This window comes from Struthio camelus, chromosome 17, assembly GCF_040807025.1.
Source record: "Struthio camelus isolate bStrCam1 chromosome 17, bStrCam1.hap1, whole genome shotgun sequence".
Lineage (NCBI taxonomy): Eukaryota > Metazoa > Chordata > Aves > Struthioniformes > Struthionidae > Struthio > Struthio camelus.
In genome coordinates, this window is record NC_090958.1 from 9146147 (window position 1) to 9159777 (window position 13631).

At 42.9% G+C, this 13631-nt stretch overlaps 1 protein-coding gene across 3 annotated transcripts in view; it reads right to left on the reverse strand.

Moving 5' to 3' along the window:
- Positions 1-13531, reverse strand: part of MED15 (mediator complex subunit 15) — a 30832-nt gene extending 17301 nt beyond the window's left edge. The window contains exons 1-8 of one of the 3 annotated variants that reach the window (XM_068911616.1): positions 13317-13531; positions 7136-7223; positions 5842-5893; positions 5258-5287; positions 3812-4027; positions 2912-3174; positions 1753-2118; positions 492-581 (exon numbers count right to left, since the gene is read on the reverse strand). In XM_068911616.1, coding sequence (XP_068767717.1) covers positions 492-581; positions 1753-2118; positions 2912-3174; positions 3812-4027; positions 5258-5287; positions 5842-5893; positions 7136-7223; positions 13317-13384 — 1173 coding nt within the window. In that variant the 5' untranslated portion in view covers positions 13385-13531. The remainder of the gene's footprint in view (positions 1-491; positions 582-1752; positions 2119-2911; positions 3175-3811; positions 4028-5257; positions 5288-5841; positions 5894-7135; positions 7224-13316) is intronic. The other 2 variants (XM_068911614.1, XM_068911615.1) reach the window with 2 other exon arrangements.
- Positions 13532-13631: the final 100 nt, after the last annotated feature.

Consider the following 13631-nt stretch of genomic DNA (forward strand, 5'->3'; position numbering starts at 1 on the left):
GAATGAAAGGGAAGCACAGAGCGATTTCATTATCTACGCTACTTTTTGTGCTTGATACATGGAGATGGAAGGTAGACCACATGTGAGTTAAGACTAGCAGGCAAAGATTCACAGAACAGAAATCAGGTCACACGACAAAAGAGTTGTCTGAAAAAGTATAACGAGAGTAGAGGTGATACACTTCAGGAACCAGCAGTCAAACTTGTAGCATGTCCATAGTAGGCTGTCTTATGGGTGTGCACTCCTACGCCACTATAGGCAGCAATTTTACCTACTCAGGACAGAGAACGTGCACAGAGAGGTTGTCAATGAAATCCTGCCTCTGACTCCAAGCAAAGGAGAAAGCATAAAACCCCCATCCCCTTTATAAAAAGGGGATGACCAGCGTCAGACCCCTCATCAGAAAGCCACCAGAAACCCATCTCCATGCTCATCTTTAACATGCACTTGCTATAGGCCTGCACTAACGATACTGGCTCCAGGGCCCTTACCTGTCCTGAAGCTCCCATCTGAGCAGCTTGGGCCTGAGCTGCTTGCACTGCTGCTGCCTGCTGCTGCTGCTGGACCAGCTGAGCTCTTACCTTGAGTATGAAAAGAAAGAAAAGTAAACATGTGTAACTGATTACAGTATGACCCTTCTGTTTCATTAAATTAACCACACGCTTACAAAAAAAATTAAAACAAAAAGGCAACACAAGCATATTTTAGAGACAAGACTTAAAAATCAGTCTCACATACACAATCTAGGATAGCTTTTAACTTTATGAACTCAAGTGCCCAGGTTTCTAAGGTTTGGAACAGTCTTCCCAGAAACTGTGCCCTCAATGTCCGACTCTTTCTTGCAACTTCTTCCCTTAGACATTTCCACTTTCTGGCAAACGTAATTAATCGTGTTGATTTCCCTCAAGCACAGCATGAAGCACCTACGAGTGACCAGCATTTAAAGTGTTTTTATATGTTTCATTCAGACTGTCAGAGGGACGCACATGATATCTGAACTACTCCTAGACTAGCGAGAACGAGCACAAAGTCGATAAATCAACTCTCCCACGCGGGGTCAAGAATTTCCCAAGCGGGGCTGGCCCTTTACTCCCCCACCCCCAGCAAGGTCCAGAGAAAAATAGGTCTCCGGACTGTGACCGAGATTTTGCTCAACAGCACACAGCACCCTCTGAGCCCATAGAAACTGACCATAACATAACAACTAGAAAAACCGTGCCACTAACAGCACAATCTCAACTTCTAAAAATGAAGTAATAAAAGATTCAGCAGAGTAAAACTATCACCCTGTCCACACGCTCTTCCAGGCAGGAACTACCACTGTCTTAACTTTGGCTAAAACCACTACACACAGCAGCAGAAGCAAAGTCAGCGTGCTAGAGAGCCAACACTGGCACCAGTCACATGCACTAGGCCCTCCAAAGCACTTGCTAATGCTCTAAAACAGCATTCATCACGGAAAAGTGATTTTTACCAGGGTTCATTCTTTCCTTCTTGTCCATCCCAGAGTAAGTCAAGAAATAAATTTTTTAAAATCACACATTTCCAGAATTCCCAGTCTTTGTGGATACTGGATTGTTCTGTGATGGCAGGTCCAGAAGTAATCTTTTAATGTCACCATACTCATAACAGGCTAACCACAGATCTTTTAATAAGCTATGGCATTTCCTACTCCATTATTAGCAAAAGCCAAGACATTTCTGTTTCTCTAAAGGACCATCAGTCAACAGTCAGTTGGTCACTAGCCCTTACCTGCATTGCTTTCAGTTGTTGTGGTGTGAGAGTGACAGGCATAACCTGACTAGGAATTTGTCCTGAGATCGCCTGTGCCTGAGACACCATGGGCTGGGGTTGAGGCTGGGATTGTGGTGGAAGCTGAGTCTGCTGTGCCTGAGCAACCTGTTGTTGCTGCTGCTGCTGCTGTTGTTGCTGCTGCATCTGTTGCATCTGCTGTTGCATTACTTGTTGAGGTGGCTGCTGCTGTATCTGTTGCTGTGGTATTTGTTGCTGTTGCTGCTGCTGTTGCTGCTGCTGCTGCGCCTGCATAGCCTGCGCTGCCTGCAGCTGCTGCATTTGGGCAATTCGCTGTAGTTGCTGTTGCTGCTGCTGCTGCTGCATCTGAAAAGCAGGAAAAGCAACAATGCTAAAGCTTCCAGCAATGCTATAGCAGCCTTATTTTTACAGGATAGGCCAAGAGCAAACAGAATGCTAATGCATCAGGATGAATATTCAAGTCCAAGTTGAAAGCCCAATCTTTTTAAACACTCACTCTTCAGATATATCACTTTTACATAGAGCATATCCTGTAGTTTCACTCTCAGTGTGAGAAACTTGTCTCACCCCTAAAACAGTTTTCAAAAGGCGAAGACAAAGCCCATCAGCTTCTCCCCTACAAACGGGCTCAGAAGCACTTCTTCAAATACAACCAACTAGCACCAGCACCACCATTTACCAGAACTACACAAGACCTTAACAACTGATGATTCTTCTTCTGCTTTTGTGCCTAAGGATCATGCATATATTATGTTCTTGGCACACAGTTTAAAGTGGCAATGAGTAATTCACACAGTGACAAAACAGTCACTATTTCTAGAGTAGTGGAAGCATTGGAATGGAACTCTGCCCTGAGGTTTAATCAAAAGAAAGGTTTTAACTCTGTTGCTATGACAGAAGCAAGTTATCAAATGATTAGATCATAAAGCCTTTCTTCTAGAATGCAATACGCTGTTGCCAATTAAATTGCCAGTCTAAACTGAAACCCTACCCCAAAACAGAAATGTCTTAATAACAGGCAGAGATAACATTCAGTACTGCCATAAAAGCCAAAGCTCCAGACAGAACAGCGTCACTGGACAAGTAACTCATCACAGATCACCTCAATTGCAATTGTGATTGTTTTGTTTGCCATTACCTGCTGCTGGTTTTGCTGCTGCTGCATTTGCAGTTTCAGCATGTGCTGTTGCTGCTGCTGGACAGCTTGCAACTGCTGCTGTTGCTGCTGCTGTTGCTGGGCTGCTGCAGCTGCTGCTGCCTGCTGCTGCTGGACCTGAAACTGTTGTTGCATGGCTGATTGCTGGGCCTGAAACTGCTGCTGCTGCAAAGCCACCTGCTGCTGCTGGAATTGCTGCTGCTGCTGCTGCTGCTGCTGCGCTATCTGCTGAAGCTGAAGTTGGGCTAAAAAGGGGGTAGAATGAAACCCAAAACATGACAAGAGCCATTACCCAGTATAACTCCACAATAATTTAAGATAATCTTTAAAGTACACGAACGTTCTTGGTTAACACCATATAACTTTGCATCCTCAAATGGAGCAGGGACACTAACAGCAGAATTAATGGCACCTCCAACTACCTCCCTCTACACCTCACTGCCTATATTGAGGCAGCAATCTAAGTGCAAAGTGTAAAAAGTGCAGGAAGAAAGAATGTGGCTCAGTGACCACTTGAAGGGCCAACAATGGGAACACAGCATAGTCTCCATGGAAATCTCTGAGAAAGAGAAGCTCCTAGAGACAACATCCACAGAAGCCACCAGCAGGAAACACAGCCACAGTAAACATAGGTGGGCTCCACAGAAGCAGCAAAGTCCTAAAATTGACATGTGGGAGGAAGGAGGAGGCGTTTGCTCATACAACAGCTAGTTTGTTCCCCGTTACACAAAGGAAGACATTTAGCCCATGAGGTAGAAGTATTTGAAATTGGTTCTCCTTCCTGTACTTCTCCCTGACCATTCGGCCAGAAGTATTAAATAGAGCAATGTACTGAAAGGGTAGTCTAACAATTTCAGTGGCTGAAACTAAATGAGTACTTACTCTGCTGAGTAGCTGTAGAGACACCAGGCATCCCATGAGGGGCCATCCCCGAGGTTCCAGGGGGCTGCTGCTGCCCAGGGAGACTCATCTGTTGCCCCATTGGGCCAAGGCCACTCATCCCGCTCATCGGTGCTCCCTGAGCTCGTGAAGCCATGCCCATTCCAGGTGCCCCTGCTGGGGGACCCCCAGTTAGATTCTGCAGGGCATTCATAGGATCTACGAGAAAATAGCAGTTACTGATGTGTAGCCTGACATGCAATTGCTTTCCCAAAATTCTCCATTCTCTGGCATCCACTCTGACCTACTGGATTCAGACCATGCCTACATCTAAAACTCACTGCGCTGCCAGTGAGACCACAAGAAGCTTTTGGCAGATCTTTGCCTCTCTGTAAAAAGAGTAGAGATTATTTGAAATGCTTTAGCTTTGCAAAATTTCAAATAAATTCTAAATATATTAGACAAAAGGAACTCATTAGGCATCTCTGGATATATACGGAAGACAAAACAGGCTGCCAACAAAACTCTTGAGGATATACAGCTTGTAACCTCAAAAACCAAGAACAGAGCCCCACTGTAGATCCAATCTGGCCTCTTCCTCCCTAGGTCAACATGGAGGAGTAATGTTCAGACCAGACAAAATACCTTGACCTTGCAATACAGCTCCCCTAGCCATAACATCACATTTTTATGCAGGAGATAAATTCAGTATCTTTCAGTCAGGAGAACTGTCACAACCTGAGTCCCGGGCATTCAGAAAAGTGAAGTCAAATAGGGAATAGGAATTCAGAAGGGCAAAACACAGTATGGCGTGCAGAAGCAATATTTGTTTTGTTCATCAGTATAGAACACAAAATCCCCTCTTCCTTCAGGATACTCATCAAATAATTTCTAACTGTCTAGGTTGGATGCTAACCAGTCCTAGGCACTTCACACTTAACCGAGACAGGGATAAAAGTGGTATATTATGTTCCTAATATATAATGCTGTAAGAATTATCACAGAGGCAGAAGACATAATGCAGATCTAACCTTAGCCAAATGACAGAGTGCATATACCCCACAAAAAACAAAGCTCATTCCTAATGCAAAACACCGAGGAACGCAAAGATGGCAGGGAGAAACCAGGACTGCCAGCAGGAGATTGTTTTCAGCCACTCTTATTCTTTGCTGTGAGTAAACAGACAGGGAAACAAACAAGTATCCTGTGTTACACCCAAAACATGGCTCAGGCCCATCGCTCCCACCACTGAACAATTCATGAGACCATCACACTACCTTTCCTTTTCTCCAACAGCATTTAGTATTCCAGCTCTGAAATCCACAGCCTTAACACAAAGTGGCCCTGGTTTCTGAACTGTTCTATTTGCGGGGATGAGAGGGCAGAGAGAAGGGAGGAAAGGCAGGAGAGGGAGAAGGGGAGAAGAAAAATAAAACTGGAAGCTCTTACCACTGACTGAAGCCTGAGATTTCTTATTATCTGCAAAAGGAGAACAGAAGAATTGCTTTTGTTAATCTTGCCACAAGCAAATTTAGCACTTTAGAAACACCCTCCACAAGAAATATATTCCCATCATAAATAATCACTATTTACTGTAACTCTACCCATCTCTGAACAGCTTACCAGACCCACTGTCCAAGACAGCTGTATCATAGCTATAACAAGCACCATAGTAGAAAGATTTTCATCTTTATTATATAGCTTCAGGACTGAGCATGTAGAACAAAATGTATTAAGCTAAACTAATCTGGTAATCAGAATGCTATATAAACAATGAAAAGAAAGATACAGGAAAAAAGGTGAAAGAGTAGTAAACTCAATTTCTCACAGACTTCACTTACAGACATACGCTGCAAAAGAAACAGTATTTAGGAATTGAGCAGGCATATTACAGAGGAAATTGCTAGACCAACTCATGAACAGCCACATGTGGGACCACAGGTACAAACGCTAATTTTTTTTTTTTTTTTTGCTGCTTCTTATGAGCAGTCCTGTTACTGGGGAAAAAAACAAAGAAAAAAATAATTACTTACGAATGTCTCGAAAATGGATAATAAGTCTGGCCACAAGAGAAAGATATTCCTCCTAAAGGTGAAAATGAGTATTTTAACATGGGAAAGAAAAGAACAGCAACTTTCTGGTCCTTCAGCGTTCTTCCTCATCTTCAGCATGACAGATTTTCCTCTACAAGGCCAGTGAGCTTTTCAAAGCAGCTCACTTGCAAAGAACCGTTTGTCCATGTACTAAGGGGGAATATTTTCATTAGAAAGTCATTGTGCTTGAGAGTACCAGATGGCAAGAGGTCACAAATTCATAGCAAAGAACAAGCAACCTCTGTGACAGTCATACTAATAGGACCACAATATGCGTATCCAATTATAGAAGAAAACATCCATTTTTCATTTTTTCCCCATTCTAGCTCCTTGTGCTTAAGGATTGAACCTTCTTATTTGGTACACTGGCTTATTTTAATCTGGCTTTGAACTATGTCACATTCATACAGCAAGAATTTTTTTTAAGCTAAGTTAGTATTACAAAAATAAATAAGTCAACATCTCTAAAGAGTAAAATTGTCCAATTTACCTGGCAAAAGTGCCAGAAATGAAAGGACAAGAAGTCTTTGTATTTGTGCTTCACAATGGCTAACAGAAACTGCCAGACAGCTGAGAAGGTCCTATCTCCACGTGAAACTGCTAACTCAGCCAGTGAGGAGGATGCCATCAGTAGGCATACATTTTTGATGGAAACATCACACAGCTCTCACCAAGGTAAGTTTTATCTCAAAGATGGCTTGTTTGGAGGCAGCAATAGCATCCAATTTCTTATAAGAGAGCTCTAGGAAAGAAGCTTACATCTGGTTAGGGTCTAGAACTGTACAAATGACCTCCACAGAGACCTCAGCACTTCCTTTAGTCTTACTCCTAAGACAGTCTTTCTATTGATATCTTATTCTCTCCCAATCACCACGTTAGTCACATGGAATAGTGCTACACTGTAGTTAAAGAAAATTCTGTACAGTTCACTACATGCAGTCTTCAGATTAAGCTTAATTAAGCACAGTCCCACACATTACATGCTGCAATATCAGCTAAGCTGTCTTAGCCTGAAGCCCAGCTTCCTATCTTGATACTGCCCTTTTGGGATGCAAAACACTTCCACTTACTCTCAGGGGAAAAGGATCACCCTAAATCCAAAATCTTGCGTAACTAGATACTCTCTAAGCAAAGACTAACAGCTAACTACGTGCATGGGGTTTGCTGTTTCTGTGGGTTGTTCCTAACTTCTTTTGAAATCCCAGCAGCTCGTGGAAATACAGAGATGCTTTACCCTTGTTTTCGCCTTCATGAAAACATGACTCTCCATATCTTTGCTGGATTTATTGTGGGCAACACCAGCCTTCCTCATAGCTTCATCACTGGAAAAGAAAAGAAAAAAAAAGGATGAACATTAATTGAGGACATCAGAAAACATTTTATGTAATTAAAAAGGTCTGTATAACAGCTTCTTATCCCTTTCTTTTTGACAGATCTATATATAGACTAAAAAAATTCATGCATTACTTGCAACTGCTGCCCTTTAAAGATTTCTTCAAATAACTGAAAAGAACCCAACTCATTTCTAAAAGGCAGCACAAACATTCTCTGCAGATATTCAAGAACTACTGTTAGGCAAGCCATTACTTTGCTACCTGAAGTATTATTTTGACCAAATGCCAGAACCCGTTCATTTGAGGAAAGTTGAATAACAAGATTAATGTAATCCATATTCTGTGAACAATGGGCCTGAGCCTGCCTAGTATCACACATTTCCGAAAGAATCCTCTAAACATAAGGTAGAAGAATAAAAAATAAAATCATAAAAAACACACCGCAGATCGCACAAAGCCACAGAGGTTTGACCAACAACCTGAAAACGTGGGAGCATTGTTCAGGACAGAGAAGGGGAGATGCATGTGCGCATGCAAGGAAGAAGGGGACAAACAATATGAAAGCAGCAGGTGAAGCATTAGGATGAAAGGAAGGCTCTGCTGTTGGGAAGTTGAGAAAAAATGAAGGGAGTTGTTAATAAAAAGCTTTCCGTTCCCCTACTCTTCCTTCCCATCTACCAGCCAGAATACTAGGGACCTACTGCCCTTTCTCCACCACACCTCTAGTAACCTGGATCGAGTCCTGCCTTCTGGATGGAAAAGTATACACATGAGAACAGAAGAACAACATAGCTCAAAAACATACCGCTAAGGACACGAAGGGGAGAGAAGGGGCATTCTCAGTACCTCAAAAAGTTAAAAGTAATTCCGCTATGAAATATGCGCAGAGATGAATACGTCCTGCCTGAAACAAGAGTTCAGTCAGGTGAAAAGCCCGATTCTAATCTTCAGGGCATTCTCAGAAGCTCATTTTGCTGCAAAACTCTTTGTGTTTTAATGTAGCCTAGTAGCTACAGTTTAAATTCCACAACAAGTTACCTGGAAATACTTCTACCTTACTTACCTTGTAATTAACATCTCATCAACTTAAATCTCAGTAAGTGTTGTTGCATAACGAACTAGCCTACACTAAACAGATCCCTGAAAGTTTCAGTCAATCCAAATCAGGACCACTCTTTTCCTCCCCTGAATTCCTACTACATCCTTTGCAGCAGGACTGGCGTTTATATCAGCTGCAAGCTGGTTTAGTTGCCTGAACTCAATCACGCAAGTGAAAAGAGCAAATGCAACAACCTCGACATACAGGGGCTTAGGCTGCCACAACTCACACCCTTGCCTTGCAAGTAGTGGTCTAGTAGCATGTACCTAACCTACTGTAGTTTGCAGAGAAGTAGACGGTAGAGTGTAGCTAACCTGATGCAAGTCTCCCTCAAGGTAAGTTGCTCATGTGGCCAGAGAGACACTGAAAAAGTTGTTTATACATGAAGGTTATTTAAAATGAAGTCAGATGTGAACATAAAGCAGAATAACTATTCCTTCTTGTGCAAACGAGCCTTGAAGTGAGCTACTCAAAGGAACTCCACTGCAGAGGAGGAAGCTACATCCAGTCCTTCGCTGATGCCTCCCTTATTTCCATGCTTTCCCTTTCAGAAAGGCTGCCACTAAATCCACACGACTGTTTGAATTCTCTCTAACTCCTCAGCTGCACATTACAATGACAGTGCATCTCATTCTGAAGGCAGCAAGAACTGAGAATGCAGAAACAAGGAAAAGATTATGCCAAGGCAAGTAAAGGAAGTAACATGCAACTAGTACTAAAAGGCTATGATGCAAAAACATGAACTCGGGAAAAAAATACCATGCAAAGAGAAATTATGTACTTTTATATGTATCTGCTATTTCCTTTTGATATTATAGAACATGAAAAATAGTCTTCTATTTATTCTTCTATTTCACATCACATCTGCATTACCAGTAACGACACTCAAGGTACTTCATATCATAACTATTGGTATTCCAATAAAAGCTTAGATGGGGGGGGGCGGGGAAATACACAGAACTGTTGGTTTGTTTACAATCACATCCCACGCACAACCAACAAAAATCTCCGTTAAAAGACTAGGAAATTCACTAATAAATACTACAGCTTTAGCATCTAGTTAAGGATAGAGTATTGAATCACATCCTTCCAGAAGACTGCATTCACCAAAACTTTGAAAACTAGATGATACCTGACAACTCAACCTTCACCTGCCTCATAAGCACTTATTGAATGCATCAAAAGATGCACACTGAATCTCTGCCTTTGCAGTTCATGCAGAACACTCAAGGTTGCAGTTTCATAAGATGAAGCACTTAACAGCAACACAGGCTTCAGGGACTCCCCTCCTTTCCCAAAAAGCTTGTTTCTAGCCCAGCAATGTGCCACCTCTCATTGAGGCCAACTGATCCAGTTGAAAAACTTTCAATCAAAATATGATATTCTTCAAAGCTATACCAGCTCCCCAACCAATTCACGCCACGATTGCATGGATCAGTCGTCCCAATAAGACTGCAGGGCAATGAGTTGCAGGATCAGCAATATATTAAGCTGAAGCCAGTCTTCATCACCAAACACTGCTTTATGAAATAGGATGCGTGATCACTACAACACTCCGTTCAACAAATTTTTCTGCCATGACAAAAAACACTCAGGTGAACCGAGTTAGCCACATCTACCTAGCAGGATTAAAAGCCTCCAAATAAACACCACCAAATAAGCTTTTAATCACTAATCTGTGCACATGACATTGCCCCATACATTTCTGTTACATACAGATCAGGTGTAACATGTTTCATCACTGACAACCCTCACTGCAATACCACCCATGCGGTTAGATACCGACAATACAGACCAGCAGGACACCCAAAAAAGGAGTCGTTCCATATTCCTTTGTTCATATTTGCTTGACAGGACACATTATGGCCTAAAGGGCCTTCTAGTTCTCCAATAACTTAGCATCTGCCCCAGTCCCACAGAAAACTGCCTTCAGCTACAGAAGGGAAGGCAGAGGTCAAGCCCACCGTGGCAAGGCCTTGTCATGGCACTGTCTGTCTTTCTCTCCAATCCTGCAGAGTCATGACAAACCACCTTCCCACTGCCCATGGAGAATCACCCTCTCATAGCTTCACAAGCATTTCCTCCATCAGAAGTGACTAAGAAGCTTCTCCTTCCAAATTATGCCAGTACAACCGTTTCTGCGGCTGCGTGGGCAGCAGTACTGAAAAACAGTGCTGGTTAAAAATAACCACTTTTCTCAACTTCTTTTTAAACGTCGAAAACTTTCCGTATCAGGTTCACTCCATGGTGACTCAAATAGTTGCAATGAAGAGGTATCGCAAAGGCAAAAGTTCCTTCAGTTCACAGTTGTGTCAAAATAAGCTTTTATAAAGTTAATCCCCTCACTTTCTAGAGACCCAAGGAGGGAGAAATACCTACCTTCTTGACTCGATTTTGCCTCAGGCCTCAGAGAACCTAGGCTGGAATATAGAATTAAGGCTGCTTTATGAACTGGTTTTATGAAATATTTAATTGGGAGCAGCAATGCAGATCTTCCACTTTTTTCACTCAAGACACTTGAGCTGATCCTGTCGTCTCCTACCTGCTGTTCCTCGGTCTTCACCTCAACCTCCCTCACGTGCTTTCAACATTCACATCCTTATTTACATTTACCATGGGCTAAACCCTTTGCAATCTTAGGCAAAAAGATATACATCAAAATTTGGAGCAAAAAACTCAACTTTACATTTAACGATCATGACATAAGTTATGTTGAGTACAGAAGAATATGCTTCCCTTCTAACATAGACTGTAAGTAGCATAAGGAAGGAACTGTACACAACTGTGTATCAATTTTACCATCAGGCAATACAGTTCAGGTTTGTCCTTCAGGCAATATCAGCATTTTAAAACATATTATGGAAAGGTAGTTAGAAGAGGAACCCCAGAGGCTTTAGTCTCGAGGCACCAATATGTGTCTGCTCCCTGTAAGAGCAGAATAAAGGGGTGCTTTGCAAGCCCAAATATACAACCACACTCCTACATTTTCTCCATCTCCTGCAACGACCTGAGAGGAACTAGAACTGCTCCCTGGGCTCAGCCATTTAAGCTCAAGGATTCCTGGATCTAGCAACAGTATGAAAGGTGTGCCTGGGCCTATGGCCAAACAAGGAAAAAACTTTCAGAAGATATTTGTTTTAATTACCTCCCTCTCTCACCTACTATGTAGGCATTACTAATAGCAAAACCGGAAGCTTACGAAAAGAAATGGGAACTTGTTACAAACACAACCCAGGTCGTTTTAGGAAACGTACTGATCCTATTTCTCATTGAATATAGCTATTATACATCCTAGTTTTGGCTAGCTTCACTTTATTCCAACATGATACTGAGCTAGGCTAATTTCAGATATGCACTATATGTTAATACACTTCCAAAAAAAGCCTACTGTAGTCACTGCACACTTATCTCAATAACAAGTTCGTTCGCTTTTCAAATAAGATAGAATACTTCATACGTTTACATTCACTCTAAAGCAGAACGGGGCACAAGAAAGCAACTTCACTGACAAAACCCAGCTTTAGGGGTAAAAGAGTTGTATCAATATATTTTTAATGCAAACCATACAGACTCTACACAAGGGCATCTGTGCATATGTGTGAGAGTCTTTAAACAGAGTGAATTTTAATTCTATTTCCTCACAAAAATTAAAAGTTTAAAACAACTGGTAACTTTTCATATGTATATATGAACATTTTGCCTCAAAAGAGAAAAAAATTCTAAAACTACTGAACAAGAAAATCTTTATCTGATACTGTATGCTTCCACTGAAACATTTATCACCATTTTTAAAGTATTGCTCATAGAAAACAGTTACACTTTGCAGAGCATACATAAAAACAACAAAAAACAGATTATTGCATTAAGGTTTGTCTTGCCTTACTCATATTATTTCCGCAAAGCCATACAGCGTTGAAGGGCATTTTTGCTTGCTCGTTTTGAGGAGCGAGTGCAAGGAAAAACAAGGAATTCATCTAAGCAAACAAATGACTTTGCAGAAACTTTAGAGAGAAAAACATCACTTCTGAGCACCAAATATGCTTGCACAGCTTTGACAGACACATGCTATGATATTCCTTTTCTGAATACCACAACTGTTTAATTCTGAAACACCACAGCAAATAAAATAAGAACTTGGGAAAACCTATGCCAACAAATGGCAGTAACACCATCGTGCAGTCAAACTATGCCGTGTTTGCATATCAGAATGAAACAGGTAGTTTGTTTTTAAAGATTGATTTTTATAAGCAACAAAGCAAGATCAAGTTTTCCAAGCATTCATAAACAAGTAAGCACAAATAAGGATTTCAACATTATAAATAACGAACAGTGCTTCCACTTTTATAATAACCACATTACGTAGGGTAAAAGGGTAAAGCGATTGAAAGTAAAGTGATTGAAAAGACTATCAGAAAGACAAGTTGAACCTTATTTCTTTTTAGCAACTTTTACAGCATCAAATAGAAACCCATTATGGTGCTTGCTCTAGATCTGACAAGGCAAAGCCCTATCCAGAATAACTAAAAAATTAAGTCACTAACTTCCTAATTTCATTTTTTGCTACAAAAACGTCAGATGCAAGATAATAACTGCCAGTCCTCATAGGACAGAATATGGCAAGCTTAGGAACACTAAAGCTAAAAGACACAGTCAGGGCAGAAGCCCTCACGCACAGCCTACCGCGCAGAAGAGGCAGCAGGTATTCCTGAGGAGGAGGAGGAGGAAGGAGACAGGGAAGAGGACCGGAGAAACGAGGTCCAAAAAAGGCCCCGGCTAACCTCCCCGCGCAGGCCCTGAGCCGAACCAGGTGAGGCAGGGGGCGGCAAGGGGGCGGCGAAGGGGCCACGGGGAGAAGAAATACCGGACAAACCGAGGCGGGAGGGGGAGGCCCGGAGGGGAGCGAAGGAACCGGGAGGGAAGGGGGGGGAAGCAGACGACACAGCCCCTCGGCACCGGCCGAGCGCGCCCGCGGCCCCACTCACATCTGGCTGACGAGCTTCTGCCGGAAGTTGGTGCTGCGCCAGTCGCTCTCGGGCCCGGTCACGTCCATCGCCGCCGCCGCGAGCCCCGGCCGCCGCCGCCACAGCCGCGCTTCCACAGCCGCGCTTCCCCCCTCCGCCGCCGCCGCCGCCGCCGCCGCCGCCGCCGCCGCCGCCGTCGCTCCGCCACACGCTACCACGGAAGTGACGCACGCGCACTTCCGGCGCGCTGAGCGATGGTGGGAAATGGAGTCTGGGCGCGATCCCGGCCAACTCTCGCGAGAGCGGGCGTCCCGGTGGCTGCTGGGAAATGGAGTC